Source organism: Ceratotherium simum, chromosome 39, assembly GCF_057802395.1.
Source record: "Ceratotherium simum simum isolate JZ-2026a chromosome 39, ASM5780239v1, whole genome shotgun sequence".
Classification (NCBI taxonomy): Eukaryota; Metazoa; Chordata; class Mammalia; order Perissodactyla; family Rhinocerotidae; genus Ceratotherium; species Ceratotherium simum.
Window position 1 is genome coordinate 11,286,488 of NC_141938.1, and position 14,571 is coordinate 11,301,058.

The window sequence follows — 14,571 nt, forward strand, 5'->3', positions numbered from 1 at the left end:
ATAATATATAAGCAGTAATAATACCTACACAATCTATAAAGTGCCTTCATATATACTATCTCTTTTAAAGTGACACAGAAGATTCTAGAACAGAGTTATGAAGAATAATAGCTAATATTTATTGAGCCTTCCTAGGTACCTAGCACTGCACTAAATAGTCTACCTGCCTTAATAATCATCAGTTAGGTGTATTCATTCCCTGGGGCTGCTGTAACAAAGTACCACAAACTGGGTGCCTTAAAACAACAGAAATGTATTCTCTCGTGATTCTGGAGGCTAAAAGTCCAAAATCAAGGTTTCAGCAGGACTGTGGTCTTTCTGAAGACTCTAGGGAAGATCCTTCTTTTCTTCTTCTAGCTTCTGGTAGTTGCCAGCAATCTTTGATATTCCTTGGTTTATGACAGCATAACTCCAATCTATACTTCTGTTTTTACATGTCCCTCTGTGTGTGTGTCTCTATGTCCAAATTTCCCTCTTCTTATGAGGACACTAGTCATCTTGGTTTTAGGGCCCATCATAATCTAGTATGACCTCATCTTGATTTAATTATATCTGCAAAGATCCTATTTCCAAATACAATGACATTCATAGGTTCCATAAGTGGACATGAATTTAGAGGGATGAGTATATGAGGTAAGAAAGTTTCTAAAATGACTCTCAATGATCCCTACCTCACATCCCTTTATTCACACCCTTGTGTAAACTCCTGCCCTTGACTTGTCACTTCTGAGATTAGATTACAGAGGACTATGTCTTCTGTTTCGTTCAAACTCTCTTTCCAGCTATTCTCATGGGCTGGCTATAATAAAGCAAGCTAGAGAGGCTGACATATTGAGAACTGAAGGCAGCTTCTCATCAACCACAAGAGAGGAACTGAGACCTTAAGTCCAACAGCTTTCAAAGAACTGAATCCTGCCAGCAGCTGTGTGAGTGAGCTTGGAAGCAGATCTGCCCTCAGATGAGCCCTCAGATGAGACTTCAGCTCTGGCCAACACTTTGATTATAGTCTTGAGAAGCCCTGAAGCAGGGGACCCAGGTAAGCCATGCCCCAATTCCTGGCCTACATAGACTGTGAGACAATAAATATATTGTTTTATGTCACTAAATTTGGGATAATTTGTTATGCAGCAACACACAACCGTACAGTAGATACTATTATTATTCCCAACTACAGATGAGGCATATAGAAGTTAGATCATTACTCAAAAGTTAGGTGGTAAGTGGTAGAGCCAGAAATTAAATCCAATCTGTCTAACCCCAAACCTGGAATTATACTGGGGATGAGCAAATAAGTAAATACTGTATATTGGATAGTGAGAACCGGGTTTCTCAGTTTTGGGGAAAGAAGTTACAAATAAGGAAGGAGGGAAGGTTAGATCAAGCCCTGGTGTTGGATTGGAATCAGAGGTATCAGTATGAACTCATGAGTTTTAGTATATAGACAGACAGACAGACAGACAGATAGATAGATAGATAGATAGATAGACAAATATAATTAGATAGATATAGAAATTGAATTTAAAGTGAATGAGAGAGGAACAAGTATAGAAGTCCAGTAGAAAATTAGAAATGTCATTTTCGAAGCCCAGGAAAGAGATCCAGGTGGACATATAAATTTGTAAGGCATCTACATAGAGATGGTGATTGATACCACGAGACTGAATGAGATCTCCTGGGAGAAGATTACAAAGGGAAACAATGGATTGAAGGGTAAGGACCAGGACAGATCTCTAAAATCTTACTCTGGACTGAAATTGGTGGAACTCTCAAAGGCTCCCCCTCATTGTAGAAAGAGTATTTGGAGGTTCTTACCATAACAGTCTGAATAATTCCATTTAGTGAAAGCAGCCAACCAGTTGAAGATAGGGTAATTTGGGACACAGCTGCAGTAGTAACTTCCAATTATATTTATGCAGTATGATATCTGCTTGCACTTTGCCAGTCCAGTCTTACACTCATCAATATCTGTGAATCAAGAGAAAATATCATTTTTTGTTCTCATAGAACTAAACCATTTTCCCTTGCCTGTGCAATCTCTACTACCCAACATTGTTCATAAATGTACCCCAAACAACACCTCCTGTTCTTGGATAAGATGTATCAACATTATAAGGATGATAGTTCTCCTTAAATTAACTTATAAATCCAATACAACGCCAATAAAAATATCCACACATATGTTATGAAGTGAGACAAGTTGATACCATCATGCAAGAATATCCAGAAAAACTACAAGGCGGGAACTAGCTTTTCCAGACATGAAAACATACTATAAAGCCTCAATAAAAGAGTGAAGTGCTGGTGCATGAATAGATAAATAGACTAATGGAATAGACTAAAAGTCCAGAGATAGACCCAAGTACATATGGAGCTTTAGAATATGATAACGGTGGTATGTCAGATCACTGAAGTAAGGATGGAGGTTTTAAATGCTTGAATCACACAGTTTATTAAATCAATTTAAAACACACAGTAGCAAAGGGAAAGAGGTAGGACAAATGAACACAGTTACGCATCACTTAACGACGGGGATACATTCTGAGAAATGTGTCGTCAGATGATTTTGTCATTGTGCAAACATCGTAGAGTGTACTTGCATAAACCTAGATAGTATAGTCTACTACACACCTAGGCTCTATGGTACTAATCTTATGCCACCCCCATCGTATATGCGGTCTGTCATTAACTGAAATATCGTTATGCAATGCATGATTGTATAATCTTAGGAAAGCGTGCAAGGGAGATGAATGGACCACACTACTTATATCCTGGGTTATGCAATGTTCATATATTCTGCCTCTGCCGGCCACATCAGCTTTGGCCACTGGTGGACTAGAGTTGAGGTTCAAGCAAAGGAAGCCACAGACAGAAGGTGTCCTGAGCTGATGACTCACACTTATTCTCTCTGTTGGAAGGACACAAGACAAGTACACATGTCCAATAGCTGTAGCTTGCTTATTAGTCTGCTTAACACATATAGGTTTTATGTGGGCTATGGGTTTAGGTGTTTTGGGCAGAGGATATATGAGCCAGAATAGTTATCACCATGAGTGACTGAATTAAAACCTCAAAAACATTAAGTGCTCTTGTATATCTTGTAAATAGTGTATATCTTGGGCATTAAATGCCTCTTCTATACCTAATTTGCCAGGAATATTTAGTACCTAGGTGTCTCGTGTATATTTATTGTTTCATGAATATTAACATTGGCCTTTCCATTCCTTTCTATCTACATTTAACTCACACATGCTCTACCTACTGTTTACATTTAATACATCTGATGAGTTTCATGTCTCATTTGTTTTTTTACTTTTCTTCTGCAGCAGAACTGAATGTTCTCAAACAATATGACAAATGCACATTACACCTTTGCACATGTTTCCCTTCTCTAGAGTGCCCTTCTTCCTGCCCAGGATGGATTTTTTAATAAGATATAATGAGACCTGCACCTCACCATTCTCAAGAATAAACTACATGAACCAGAGATCTAAATGTAAACGTGGAACCATACAATTACTAGAATTAAACATAGAGAAATTCTTCTTTAATTTCAATGTAGGGGAAGGCATTTTAGTGATGACTTAAGACCCTTGATAAACTTATCTACATTAAAAACAATTTGTTTAATCGCATGGCTAAAAAATATATAAGCAAAGTCCAAAGGAAATTGACAAACAGGGAGAAAATATTTGCAACGTATACTGTAGACAAAGGACTAACATCTCTAATATGTAAAGAACTCAAAAATTGAGAGACAAAGAAACAAAAGCTCAGTAGAAAAATAGGGATAAGACATGAACAGATAATTCACAAATAATTATCACATAAATCATGGTCTTCTAATATAAAATGTTCAGTGATATTGATAGTGGTGATGGTTGCACAACGTGAATGTATTTAATACTACTAAAAGATACATCTAAAAATGGTTAAAATGGTAAATTGTATCTTATGTATGTTTTTCCACAATAACATAAAATATATCCTAAATGGTCTACTGTTTTTTGCTTCACCTTGTGAATTTACACGACAACTCCATCAATCAGATATCCAGTTTCACCAATCAGATATTCAGGAGTGGTTATTTCCCATTAGTATTCAAATTGACTGTTAGAATTTGTGGAAATGAGAAAGGATTTTGGCTGGAAGACATGGGAGTAGTGAAAAGTGAAACTGGAAAACTAAGCTGGAGCCAGATCATGGAAGATATTGAGTGTCAAGATATTAATTAATTCATTTGTTCTCTTGGTGAACTCATTTTTATTTGGCATCTGCCATGCGACATTGTTCCCCGTCCTAGGCATACAACAATAAACAAATCAGATATGACCCTTGCCCTTGTGGAATTCTCAAACAAACAAACAAACAAACAAAAAACACCAGTGCTTTAGACTTCAAGAAGCCAGGGTCCTGGGAACTCTATCTCCCTCTAAGGAAAAACCAAACCAGTATCAGGGATCATCAAGCCAGCATTAGGATGAAAGTAGAGGGGGGACAAGGGCTAGGGACTTCTCTAAGGACATTGAAGCAGCCCTGACATTTTTCATCTTGTAATATTATTCCATCATTGCAGCACCAGAACCCCTATGTAACACAATGTTTGGGGATTAGAAAGATGCCCCTGACACCTTCCAAACTCCAAAATGAGTGTGGATTGCTTCCCTACCTTCACATTCCTCAGAGGACTTGATGAAGTATCTCCACCCAGACTTGGAATGAAATCCATCATTACAAGCACAGTGGGTGCTGTTGTAGCAGCTGGCATTTTCAGGGCATTGAGGACAGAAAGCTGCAGGGAGCACAGGATCCATTCATTCATATGCTTCATTCATTCATTCAAGAAATATTCATTGAGCATCTAGATGTTGTGGTTGGAAGTGTCTTCTTGGGAAGAGCTCTGTTGACATCATTTTTGCACGCATCTCACTGCTGAACACAGATGCTCACAGTTCTCCACCCATATCCCACCTCTGCCACCAAAACCACTTTTGCCTGGCAGAACTTCCAACTGTCAGCAGTGTGCTTCTTTACTGAGGGCTTTCTCTGGCCACCAGAGGCCTCTTTATTCACCACATGGGAGGTTAGCAATGGCTTCTTCCCCCGGGAGCAGCTCCCTCAATCAATGACTGGTAAGAGTCAGTATATTAAAAAACCCAGCTTCCTTATTATCAAAAATAGAGAGTAACAAGTGTTGGTAGGATGTAGAGAAATTGTCACCCTAATCCACTGCTGGTAGGAGAGTAAAATGGTGCAGCTGTTGTGGAAAACCGTGTGTCAATTCCTAAAAAAATTTTTAAATTACAATTACTATATGATCCAGCAATTCCACTCCTGGTATATATCCCAAAGGAGGGAGAGCAAGATCTTGAAGAGATAGTTGTATACCCATGTTCACAGCAGCACTATTCACAATAGCCAAAAAGTGGAAGCAAGTCAAGTGTCCATTGGTAGATGAATGGATAAACAAAATGTGGTCCATCCATAAATGGAATATTATTGAGCTTTAAAAAGGAAGGAAATTCCAACACATGCTACAACATGGATGAACCGGGAGGACATTATGGTAAGTAAATAAGCCCATCACAAAAGGACAACTACTGTGTGATTCCACTTACATGAGGTACTTGGAGTAGTCAGATTCATAGAGACAGAAATTAGAATGGTAGTTTTCAGGGGTTGGTGGGAGAGGGAATGAGGAATAATGGATTAATGGGTACACAGTTTCAGTTTTGCAAGAGGAAAAATGTTCTGTGGATGTTGGTGATGATGGGTGCACAACAACGTGAATGCACTTCACGCCACTGACTATACTCTTAAAAATGGTTAAAATAGTAAATTTTATGATATATATATCTTTTAACACCATTTAAAAATAAACCAATAAGAAGAAAACTGTTTCCTTACCCGTTGTGGGGAATAACTCTGAGGTGCATGCTTCTTCTGATGTCCGACAGTCTCCAGGGGATCAAGCTCTGGTTACTCACATGTAACTTGCTTGATAAGGGACCCTGTATTGGCTACTCACCTCCCCATCTGACTCCCCCCTCCCAGCTAGTGCTTCCTGGGATCAAATCCCAGATAAATGACTTGCTTTCAAGTCCTTATCTCAGGGTGTGCTTCTGGGAGGACCCAACCCAAGACATGGGGAAAAGGCACAACTATCTCCAGCATGACTTGGGACACAGCTTTTTGGGAAACACATGACAGAGTCCAACGTCCACCAGCTGTGTGTCCTTGAGCCAGATACTTCTCTAGAGGGCCATTGGTCAAGTGGGGATAATGTCAGGACCTTCTTTGCAGGAATGTCATGAAGATTTAATGAGGTGGCATGTGCAATTTGGTTAGCACTGTGCCTGGTGCAATGCAAGAGATAAAGAAATGGGGTGATAGTGAAGAAGGGAGAATAGTCCTTGGGAGCTCCAAGGAGTAGGCAGAAGGCAGCAGGGACTTAGTGTTCTCTCCCTTGGAAAGGGCTCTGGAGGCAGGTTCGAGGTCCCAATTTCCATTGCCCAGGTCCTTGGCAATGAGAAGACTCACCTCCAGAATTCTTTGCATCCGATCCTGACAGAGCCAGCAGGACACTGAGACCTGGAACAGAAAGAGAATGGGACAGTTCAGATGGGGGATGCCCTGGGGCTCTGCTTGGCTGAAATCTAGGTGAGTTAGGGAGTTTGTCTCCCACTACCCAGTCATATGTGTGCTAGCTTCATTGTAGATTCTTCCAGGCAGGCTATAAACCTGAGGGTCATGGGAGGGCATTATATACTACTGGAGCATGAGAAGTACATCTGATTGCAGCTGTAACAGTTTCTGCACTCAATTCTAATGTGTGTGTGTGTGGGTTCCCACACCACCAAGCAATTCTCAGACACCAGTTGGATGTTCTATAATCCAACTCAATTCTGACACTATCTACCTAGAGATAGCATCAGATTCCACAGGTTATGGAGAGAAGTCAAGATGGTGGCATAGGAAGACTATGAACTCATCTCCTCCCTCGGACACAGCCAATTTACAACTACTCTTGGAAAAAGTACCCCTGCGAGAGAACTGAAAACTGGATAAGAGGAACTCCTGCAACAAACGACCATCCTAGTTGAAGTGGAAGAGGCATAAATTCCCTTCTGGAGAGAAAAAACACCGCCTTCACAAGCCGCAGGCGCTTCACGGCTGCCTGGGAGCAACACAAGGTATGCAGCCTTCCCTGGAGGAGTGGGGGACCGGAGTAGGGGACCTGAGCCAGCGAGCATGCCCACTATAGGCATTTTTTGGACCCAGCACAACTGAGCCAAATGGCATAATATCTGACTTTGCTCAGTACTAACAACACTGGGGAGTACCCCCAGAAAAGCTGGGTCACAAGGAAATTAAAGCTGGCTCTTAAAGGTCCCATACACAAATTCACCCATCTTGGAAAGCAACCTAAAATCACCAGAAAGAAAGGTGCACAGTCCTTTGGTGAAAAGAGACTCACCTGATAGTCTCTGAGTGCATCTCAGTGAGAGGTGACATCTGTCCAGGGACTGGGACATTGGTGCCAGCCATTGTTGTGGCCTGGTGTGGGCGTGCTGACACAGACGCCATTGGAGTTCTCCCTGAGGCCTGCTAGCCCAGGGTCTGCCCCACCCACTAGAGCACCAATTTACTCCAGCTCAGCCAGGGACTGGCCCCACCCAACAGCAAGTCCTTGGGCAAATTGTGGGCCTGCATAGGTTGATGACTGGATTCTCCGCAGCCTGGCAAATGGCTCCACCTATGTGGGGCAGGGCATGTACAAGGAGCTGGTGGAGAGCGTGGGGCATTGGTGGAGTGTGTGGGGCTCCTGCCTTGGAGAGACTGGGTCCACTTCAGGCAGTTGAGATGCACACGTGGGGCAGGAGTGCATTGAATGTGTGTGTGGACTTGAGGGTGGCAGGGCTTGTCAGTTGCAGGAGACTTGTGCTTCTCAAAAACCCACATAGCTGATTGGCCCTACCTTCCAAAGCCTGAAACATCTTGGTGCTCCCATGCCTGAGGCCAGCCACACCCAGCTGCAATTCTCAGAGAGCTAAGAGCTTTATAGGCTGGAGGCTTATAGCAATTGTATGCCCCTGAGCCTAACAACCAGCCACACTGGGAGCCTACTCACTTAACAGAAAAACTGCAGCAGGAATGTGCTATTAGACCTTGCAGCCAACTGTGCTGGGGCTCCCCACACCTGATAAAGAGACTGAAGGGCCCACAACAACTACACACAGCTGAGCATTACAACCAACCAGCCAGGGGACAGCTCAGCCTCCCTGGGCACCTATGGGAAGATCAACCCTGCCACAACAGAAGGCCACACATAGCTCACAGATGGATCACTTCTGGAACATTTGGAACTGGTGACGAAAGGGAAGCACACTGCTGGGCCTCATAAGGCATCACTTATATAAGGTCACCTCTCCAAGATCAGATGACATAGCTGACCTACCTAATACTTAGACACAAGCACAGGCAAAGAGGCAAAATCAGGAGGCAAAAGAATATGTTCCAAGTAAGGGAACAGGACAAAACCCCAGAAAAAGGAACTACATGAAACAGAAATGAGCAACCTACCCAACAGAGAGTTCAAAAAAAGAGTGTTAAGGATACTCACTGATCTTGGGAGAAGAACAGATGAACTCAGTGAGAATTTCAACAAAGAAATGTAAGATATAAATAAGAACCAATCAGAAATGAAGACTACAATACTGGAAATGAAAAATTCACCAGAGGGACTCAAAAGCAGGGTAGAGGATACAGAAGAACGGATCTGTGAGCTGGATGAAAGACTAGAAGAAATCACCCAAACTGAACAGATAAAAGAAAAAAGAATTAAAAAGAGCGAAGACAGTCTAAGGGACTTCTGGGACAACATCAAGCACACTAACATCCGTGTTATAGGTGTCCTGGAAGGAGAAGAGTGAGACAAAGGGGCAGAGAATCTATCTGAAGAAATAATAGCTGAAAAATTCGCTAACCTAAGGAAGGAAACAGACACCCAGGTTCAGGAATCACAGAGAGCACCAAGCAAGATAAACCCAAAGATACCCACACCAAGACACATCATAATCAAAATGTCCAGAATTAAAGATAAAGAGAGAATCCTAAAAGCCACAAGAGAAAGACAATAAGTTACATACAAAGGAAACCCCATAAGGCTATCAGCTGACTTCTCAGCAGAAACCCTACAGGCTAGAAGAGAGTGGCATGATATATTTAAAGTGCTAAAAGGAAAAACCTACAGCCAAGAATACTCTACCCAGAAAGGTTATCATTCAAAATGGAAGGAGAGATAAAAAGTTTCTCAGACAAGCAAAAATTAAAGGAGTTTGTCACCAAGAAACCAGTTCTATAAGAAATGCAAAAGGGACTTACCTAAGGGGGAAAGAGAAGACCACAAATAGGAAAACTTATCTATTTCCATGATAAGAGGGTAACAGATACAAATGAACAAAAAAGAGGTTAGATATGATATCCAAAACATAAAATATGGGAGGAGGGGAGTTAAAGAGTAGAGCTTTCAGACAGAGGTCAAACTAAAGAGACCATCAACTTAATATAGATTGCTGTGTACATAGGTTACTGTATATGAACACCATGGTAATCACAAACCAGAAACCTATAATAAATACACAAAAAAACTAAGAGAAAGGAACCCAAACATAATACTAAAGAAAGCCATCAAACCACAAGGGAAGAGAGCAAGTGAAGAAGAAAGGAGCAGAGAAGAACTATTAAAACACCGAGAAAAAAAAAGTAAAAAAATGGCAGTAAGTACATACTTATCAATAGCTACTTTCAACATTAATGGACTAAATGCTCCAATTACTGGACAAAAAAACAAGACCCATATATATGTTGACTACAAGAGACACACTTCAGACCTAAAGACACTCACAAACTGAAAGTAAAGGGATGGAAAAAGATACTCCAAGCTAATGGCATTGTAAAGAAAGCTGAGGTAGCAATACTTATACCAAACAAAATAGACTTTAAAACAAAAACTGTAAAAAGAGACAAAGAAGGGCACTACATAATGATCAAGGGAACAATCCAACAAGAGGACATAACACTGATAAATATCTATGCACTCAATGCAGGAGCACCTAAATATATAAAGCAATTATTAACAGACATAAAAAGAGAAATAGACAGTAACACAATAATAGTAGGGGACTTTAACATTCCACTTACACCAATAGATAGATCACCCAAACAGAAGATCAATAAGGAAACATTGGCCTTAAATGACACACTAGAACAGATGGACCTAGTAGATATATACAGAACATTCCATCCAAAAACCAAAGAATACACATTCTTTTCAAATGCACATGGAAAAGTCTCCAGGATTGATCACACATTAGGTGACAAAACAAGTCTCAATAAATTTAAGAAGATTGAAATAACACCAAGCATCTTTTCTGGACTGCAACAGTATGAAACTAGAAATCAACTATAGGAAGAAAATCAGAAAAGCCACAAATATGTGGAGATTAAACAAAATGCTACTGAACAACGATTGGGTCAATGAAGAAATCAAAGGAGAAATCAAAAAATACCTGGAGACAAATGAAAATGAAAATACAACATGCCAGAATTTATGGGATACAGCAAAAGCAGTTCTAAGAGGGAAGTTTATAGCAATGCAGGCCTATCTGAACAAACAAGAAAAATCTCAAATAAGTAATCTAACAATGCACCTAAAGGATTGGAAAAAGAAGAAAAAACAAAGTCCAAAATCAGTAGAAGAAGGGAAATAATAAAAATCAGGGCAGAAATAATTGGAGACTAAAAAAAAAAAATAGAAAAAATTAATAAAACCAAGAGCTGGTTCTTTGAAAAGATAAAGAAAATTGACAAAACTTTAGCTAGACTCACCAAAAAAAAAAAAAAAAAAAAAGAGAGAGAGAGAAGGCTCAAATAAATAAAATCAGAAATGAAAGAGGAGAAATTACAACACACACCTCTGAAATACAAAAGATTATAAGAGAATACTATGAAAAGCTATATGTCAACAAATTGGATAATCTAGAAGAAATGGACAAATTCTTAGAATCATACAACCTTCTGAAACTGAATCAAGAAGAAATAGAGAATTTGAATAGACCAATCACCAGTAAGGAGATCAAAACAGTAATCAAAAACCTCCCCAAAAATAAAAGTCCAGGACCAGACGGCTTCCCTGCTGAATTCTACCAAACATTCGAAGAAGACGTAGTACCTATCCTTCTCAAACTCTTCCAAAAAATTGAAGAGGAGGGGAAGCTCCCTAACCCATTCTACGAAGCCAACATTACCCTGATACCAAAACCAGACAAGGACAACACAAAAAAAGAAAATTACAGGCCAATATCACTGATGAATATTGATGCAAAACTCCTCAAGAAAAATACTAGCAAATTGCACATAACAATACATTAAAAAGATTATACACCATGATGAGGTGGGATTTATTCCAGGGATGCAAGGATGGTTCAACATTCGCAAATCAATCAATGTGATACACCACATTAATAAAATGAAGAATAAAAATCACATGATCATCTCAACAGATGCGGAGAAAGCATTTGACAACATACAGCATCCATTTATGATAAAAACTCTGAATAAAATGGGGATAGAAGGAAAGTACCTCAACATAATAAAGGCCATATATGACAAACCCACAGCTAATATCATCCTCAATGGTGAAAAACTGAAAGCTATCCCTCTAAGAACAGGAACCAGACAAGGATGCCCACTCTCACCACTCCTGTTTAACATAGTATTGGAAGTCCTAGCCAGAGCAATCAGGCAAGAAAAAGAAATAAAAGGGATCAAAATTGGAAAGGAAGAAGTGAAACTATCATTATTTGCAGATGACCTGATTTTATATACAGAAAACCCTAAAGAATCCATCAAAAAATTTTAGAAGTAATAAATGAATATGGTAAAGTTGCAGGATAAAAAATCAACATACAAAAATCAGTTGCATTTCTATATACCAACAACGAAGCAGCAGAAAGAGAAATTAAGAATACAATCACAGGGCCGGCCCCGTGGCTTAGCGGTTAAGTGCGCGTGCTCTGCTGCTGGCAGCCCGGGTTTGAAACCCCAGGTGAGCACCGACACACTGCTTCTCCAGCCATGCTGAGGCCGCGTCCCACATACAGCAACTAGAAGGATGTGCAACTATGACATACAACTATCTACTGGGGCTTTGGGGGGAAAATAAATAAATAAATAAATAAAGTCTTAAAAAAAAAAAGAATACAATCACATTTACAATTGCAACAAAAAGAATAAAATACCTAGGAATAAACTTAACCAAAGAGATGAAAGATCTGTGCACTGAAAACTATAACAGATTGTTGAAGGAAATTCAAGAAGACACAAAGAAATGGAAAGACATTCCATGCTCTTGGATTGGAAGAATTAACATAGTTAAGATGTCCATGCTTCCTAAAGCAATCTATAGATTCAGTACAATCCCTGCCAAAGTTCCAAAAACATTTTTCACAGAAATAGAACAAAGAATCCTGAAATTTATATGGAACAACAAAAGACACCGAATAGCCAAAGGAATCCTGAGAAAAAAGAACAAAGCTGGAGGTATCACACTCCCTGATTTCAAAATATACTACAAAGCTATAGTAACCAAAATGGCATGGTACTGGCACAGAAACAGACACAGAGATAAATGGAACAGAATTGAAAGCCCAGAAATAAACCCACACATCTATGGATAGATGATTTTCAACAAAGGAGCCAAGAACATACAATGGAGAAAGGAAAGTCTCTTCAACAAGTGGTGTTGGGAAAATTGGATAGCCACATGCAAAAAACTGAAAGTAGACCATTATCTCCACCATACACAAAAATTAACTCAAAATGGGTTAAAGACTTGAATGTAAGACCTGAAACCATGAAACTTCTAGAAGAAAACATAGGAAATACACTCTTTGACTTCACTGTCAGCAACATATTTTCAAGCATCATGTCTGACCAGGCAAGAGAAATAGTAGAAAAAATAAACAAATGGGACTACATCAAACTGAAAAGCTTCTGCTTTTCAGGAAGGAAACCATCAACAAAACAAAAAGACAACCTAACAGTTGGGAGACGATATTTGCAAACCATATATCTGATGAGGGGTTAATCTCCAAAATATATAAAGAACTCATACATCTCAACAACAGAAAAACTAACAACCCAATTAAAAAATGGGAAAAATACCTGAACAGACATTTCTCCAAAGAAGATATACAGATGGCCAACAGGCACATGAAAAGATGTTCAACATCATTAACTATCAGGGAAATGCAAATCAAAACTACAATGAGATATCACCTCGCTCCCGTCAGAATGGCTATAATTAACAAGACAGGAAACAACAAGTGTTGGAGAGGATGTGAAGAGAAGGGAACTGTCATATGCTGCTGGTGGGAGTGCAAACTGGTGCAGCCACTATGGAAAACAGTATAGAGATTCCTCAAAAAACCAAGGATAGAACTACCATAGACCTACCCAGCATTCCACTGCTGGGTATTTATCCAAAGAACATGAAAACACCAATGCATAAAGATACGTGCACCCCTGTGTTCATTGCAGCATTATTCACAATAGCCAAGACTTGGAAGCAACCTAAGTGCCCACCAAAGGATGAATGGATGAAGAAGCTGTGGTATATATACACAATGGAATATTACTCAGCCATAAGAAGTGATGAAATCCAGCCATTTGTGACAACGTGGATGGACCTTGAGGGTATTATGCAAAGCGAAATAAGTCAGAGGGAGAAAGTCAAATACCGTACGATCTCACTCATAAGTAGAAGAACAATAACAAACAAAACAGGTAGAGACAGAGATTAGATTGGTGGTTATGAGAGGGGAGGAGGGGAGGGAGCAGGGCGAAAGGGATGGTTAGGCACATATGTGCGGTGATGGATTGTAATTAGTATTTGGGTGGTGAACGTGATGTAATCAATGCAGAAATAGAAGGATAATGATGTACACCTGAAATTTATACAATGTTACAAACTGATGTTACCGCAATAAAAAAAGAATTAACAACAAAAAAAGAAATAAATAATTGCTCAACACCTCCAAAAAAAAAAACAAAAAAAGATTCCACAAGTTAATGGATCGGTCCCACAAGACCTACCCCACCCCCACTTCAAATGCCAATTGCAAGTCAAGGTTGTCACCTGGGCTTCTGACTGATCAGCTCTAGATTGGAGGTTCCAATGACCCCCTCCTTGGGTTTGATTAATTTGCTAGAGCAACTCACAGAACTCAGAGAAACAATTTACTTACTAGGTCAATGGTTTTTATAAAAATGATATAAATCAGGAACAGCCAGATGGAAGGGATGTGTAGAGCCAGATATGGGAAAGAGTGCGGAGCTTCCCTGCTCTCTCCAGGAGCACCACTCTCCCCAAATCCCCACATGTTCACCAACCCAGAAACTCTGAGAATCTTGTCTTGTTGAGTTTTTATGGAGGCTTTATTACAGTATACGATTGATTAAATCATTGGCCATTGGTGATTGAACTTCATCTCCAACCCCTCTCCCCTCCTT

General features: G+C 39.8%; 1 protein-coding gene across 2 annotated transcripts in view; it reads right to left on the minus strand.

The window, feature by feature from the left end:
* Positions 1 to 14,571, minus strand: part of LOC106803680 (putative adhesion G protein-coupled receptor E4P) — a 46,711-nt gene that overhangs the window by 19,649 nt on the left and 12,491 nt on the right. For both annotated transcript variants that reach the window (XM_087425617.1, XM_087425618.1), the window contains exons 3-5: positions 6,538 to 6,588; positions 4,667 to 4,789; positions 1,813 to 1,965 (exon numbers count right to left, since the gene is read on the minus strand). In XM_087425617.1, the coding sequence (XP_087281743.1) occupies positions 1,813 to 1,965; positions 4,667 to 4,789; positions 6,538 to 6,588 (327 nt within the window). The remainder of the gene's footprint in view (positions 1 to 1,812; positions 1,966 to 4,666; positions 4,790 to 6,537; positions 6,589 to 14,571) is intronic.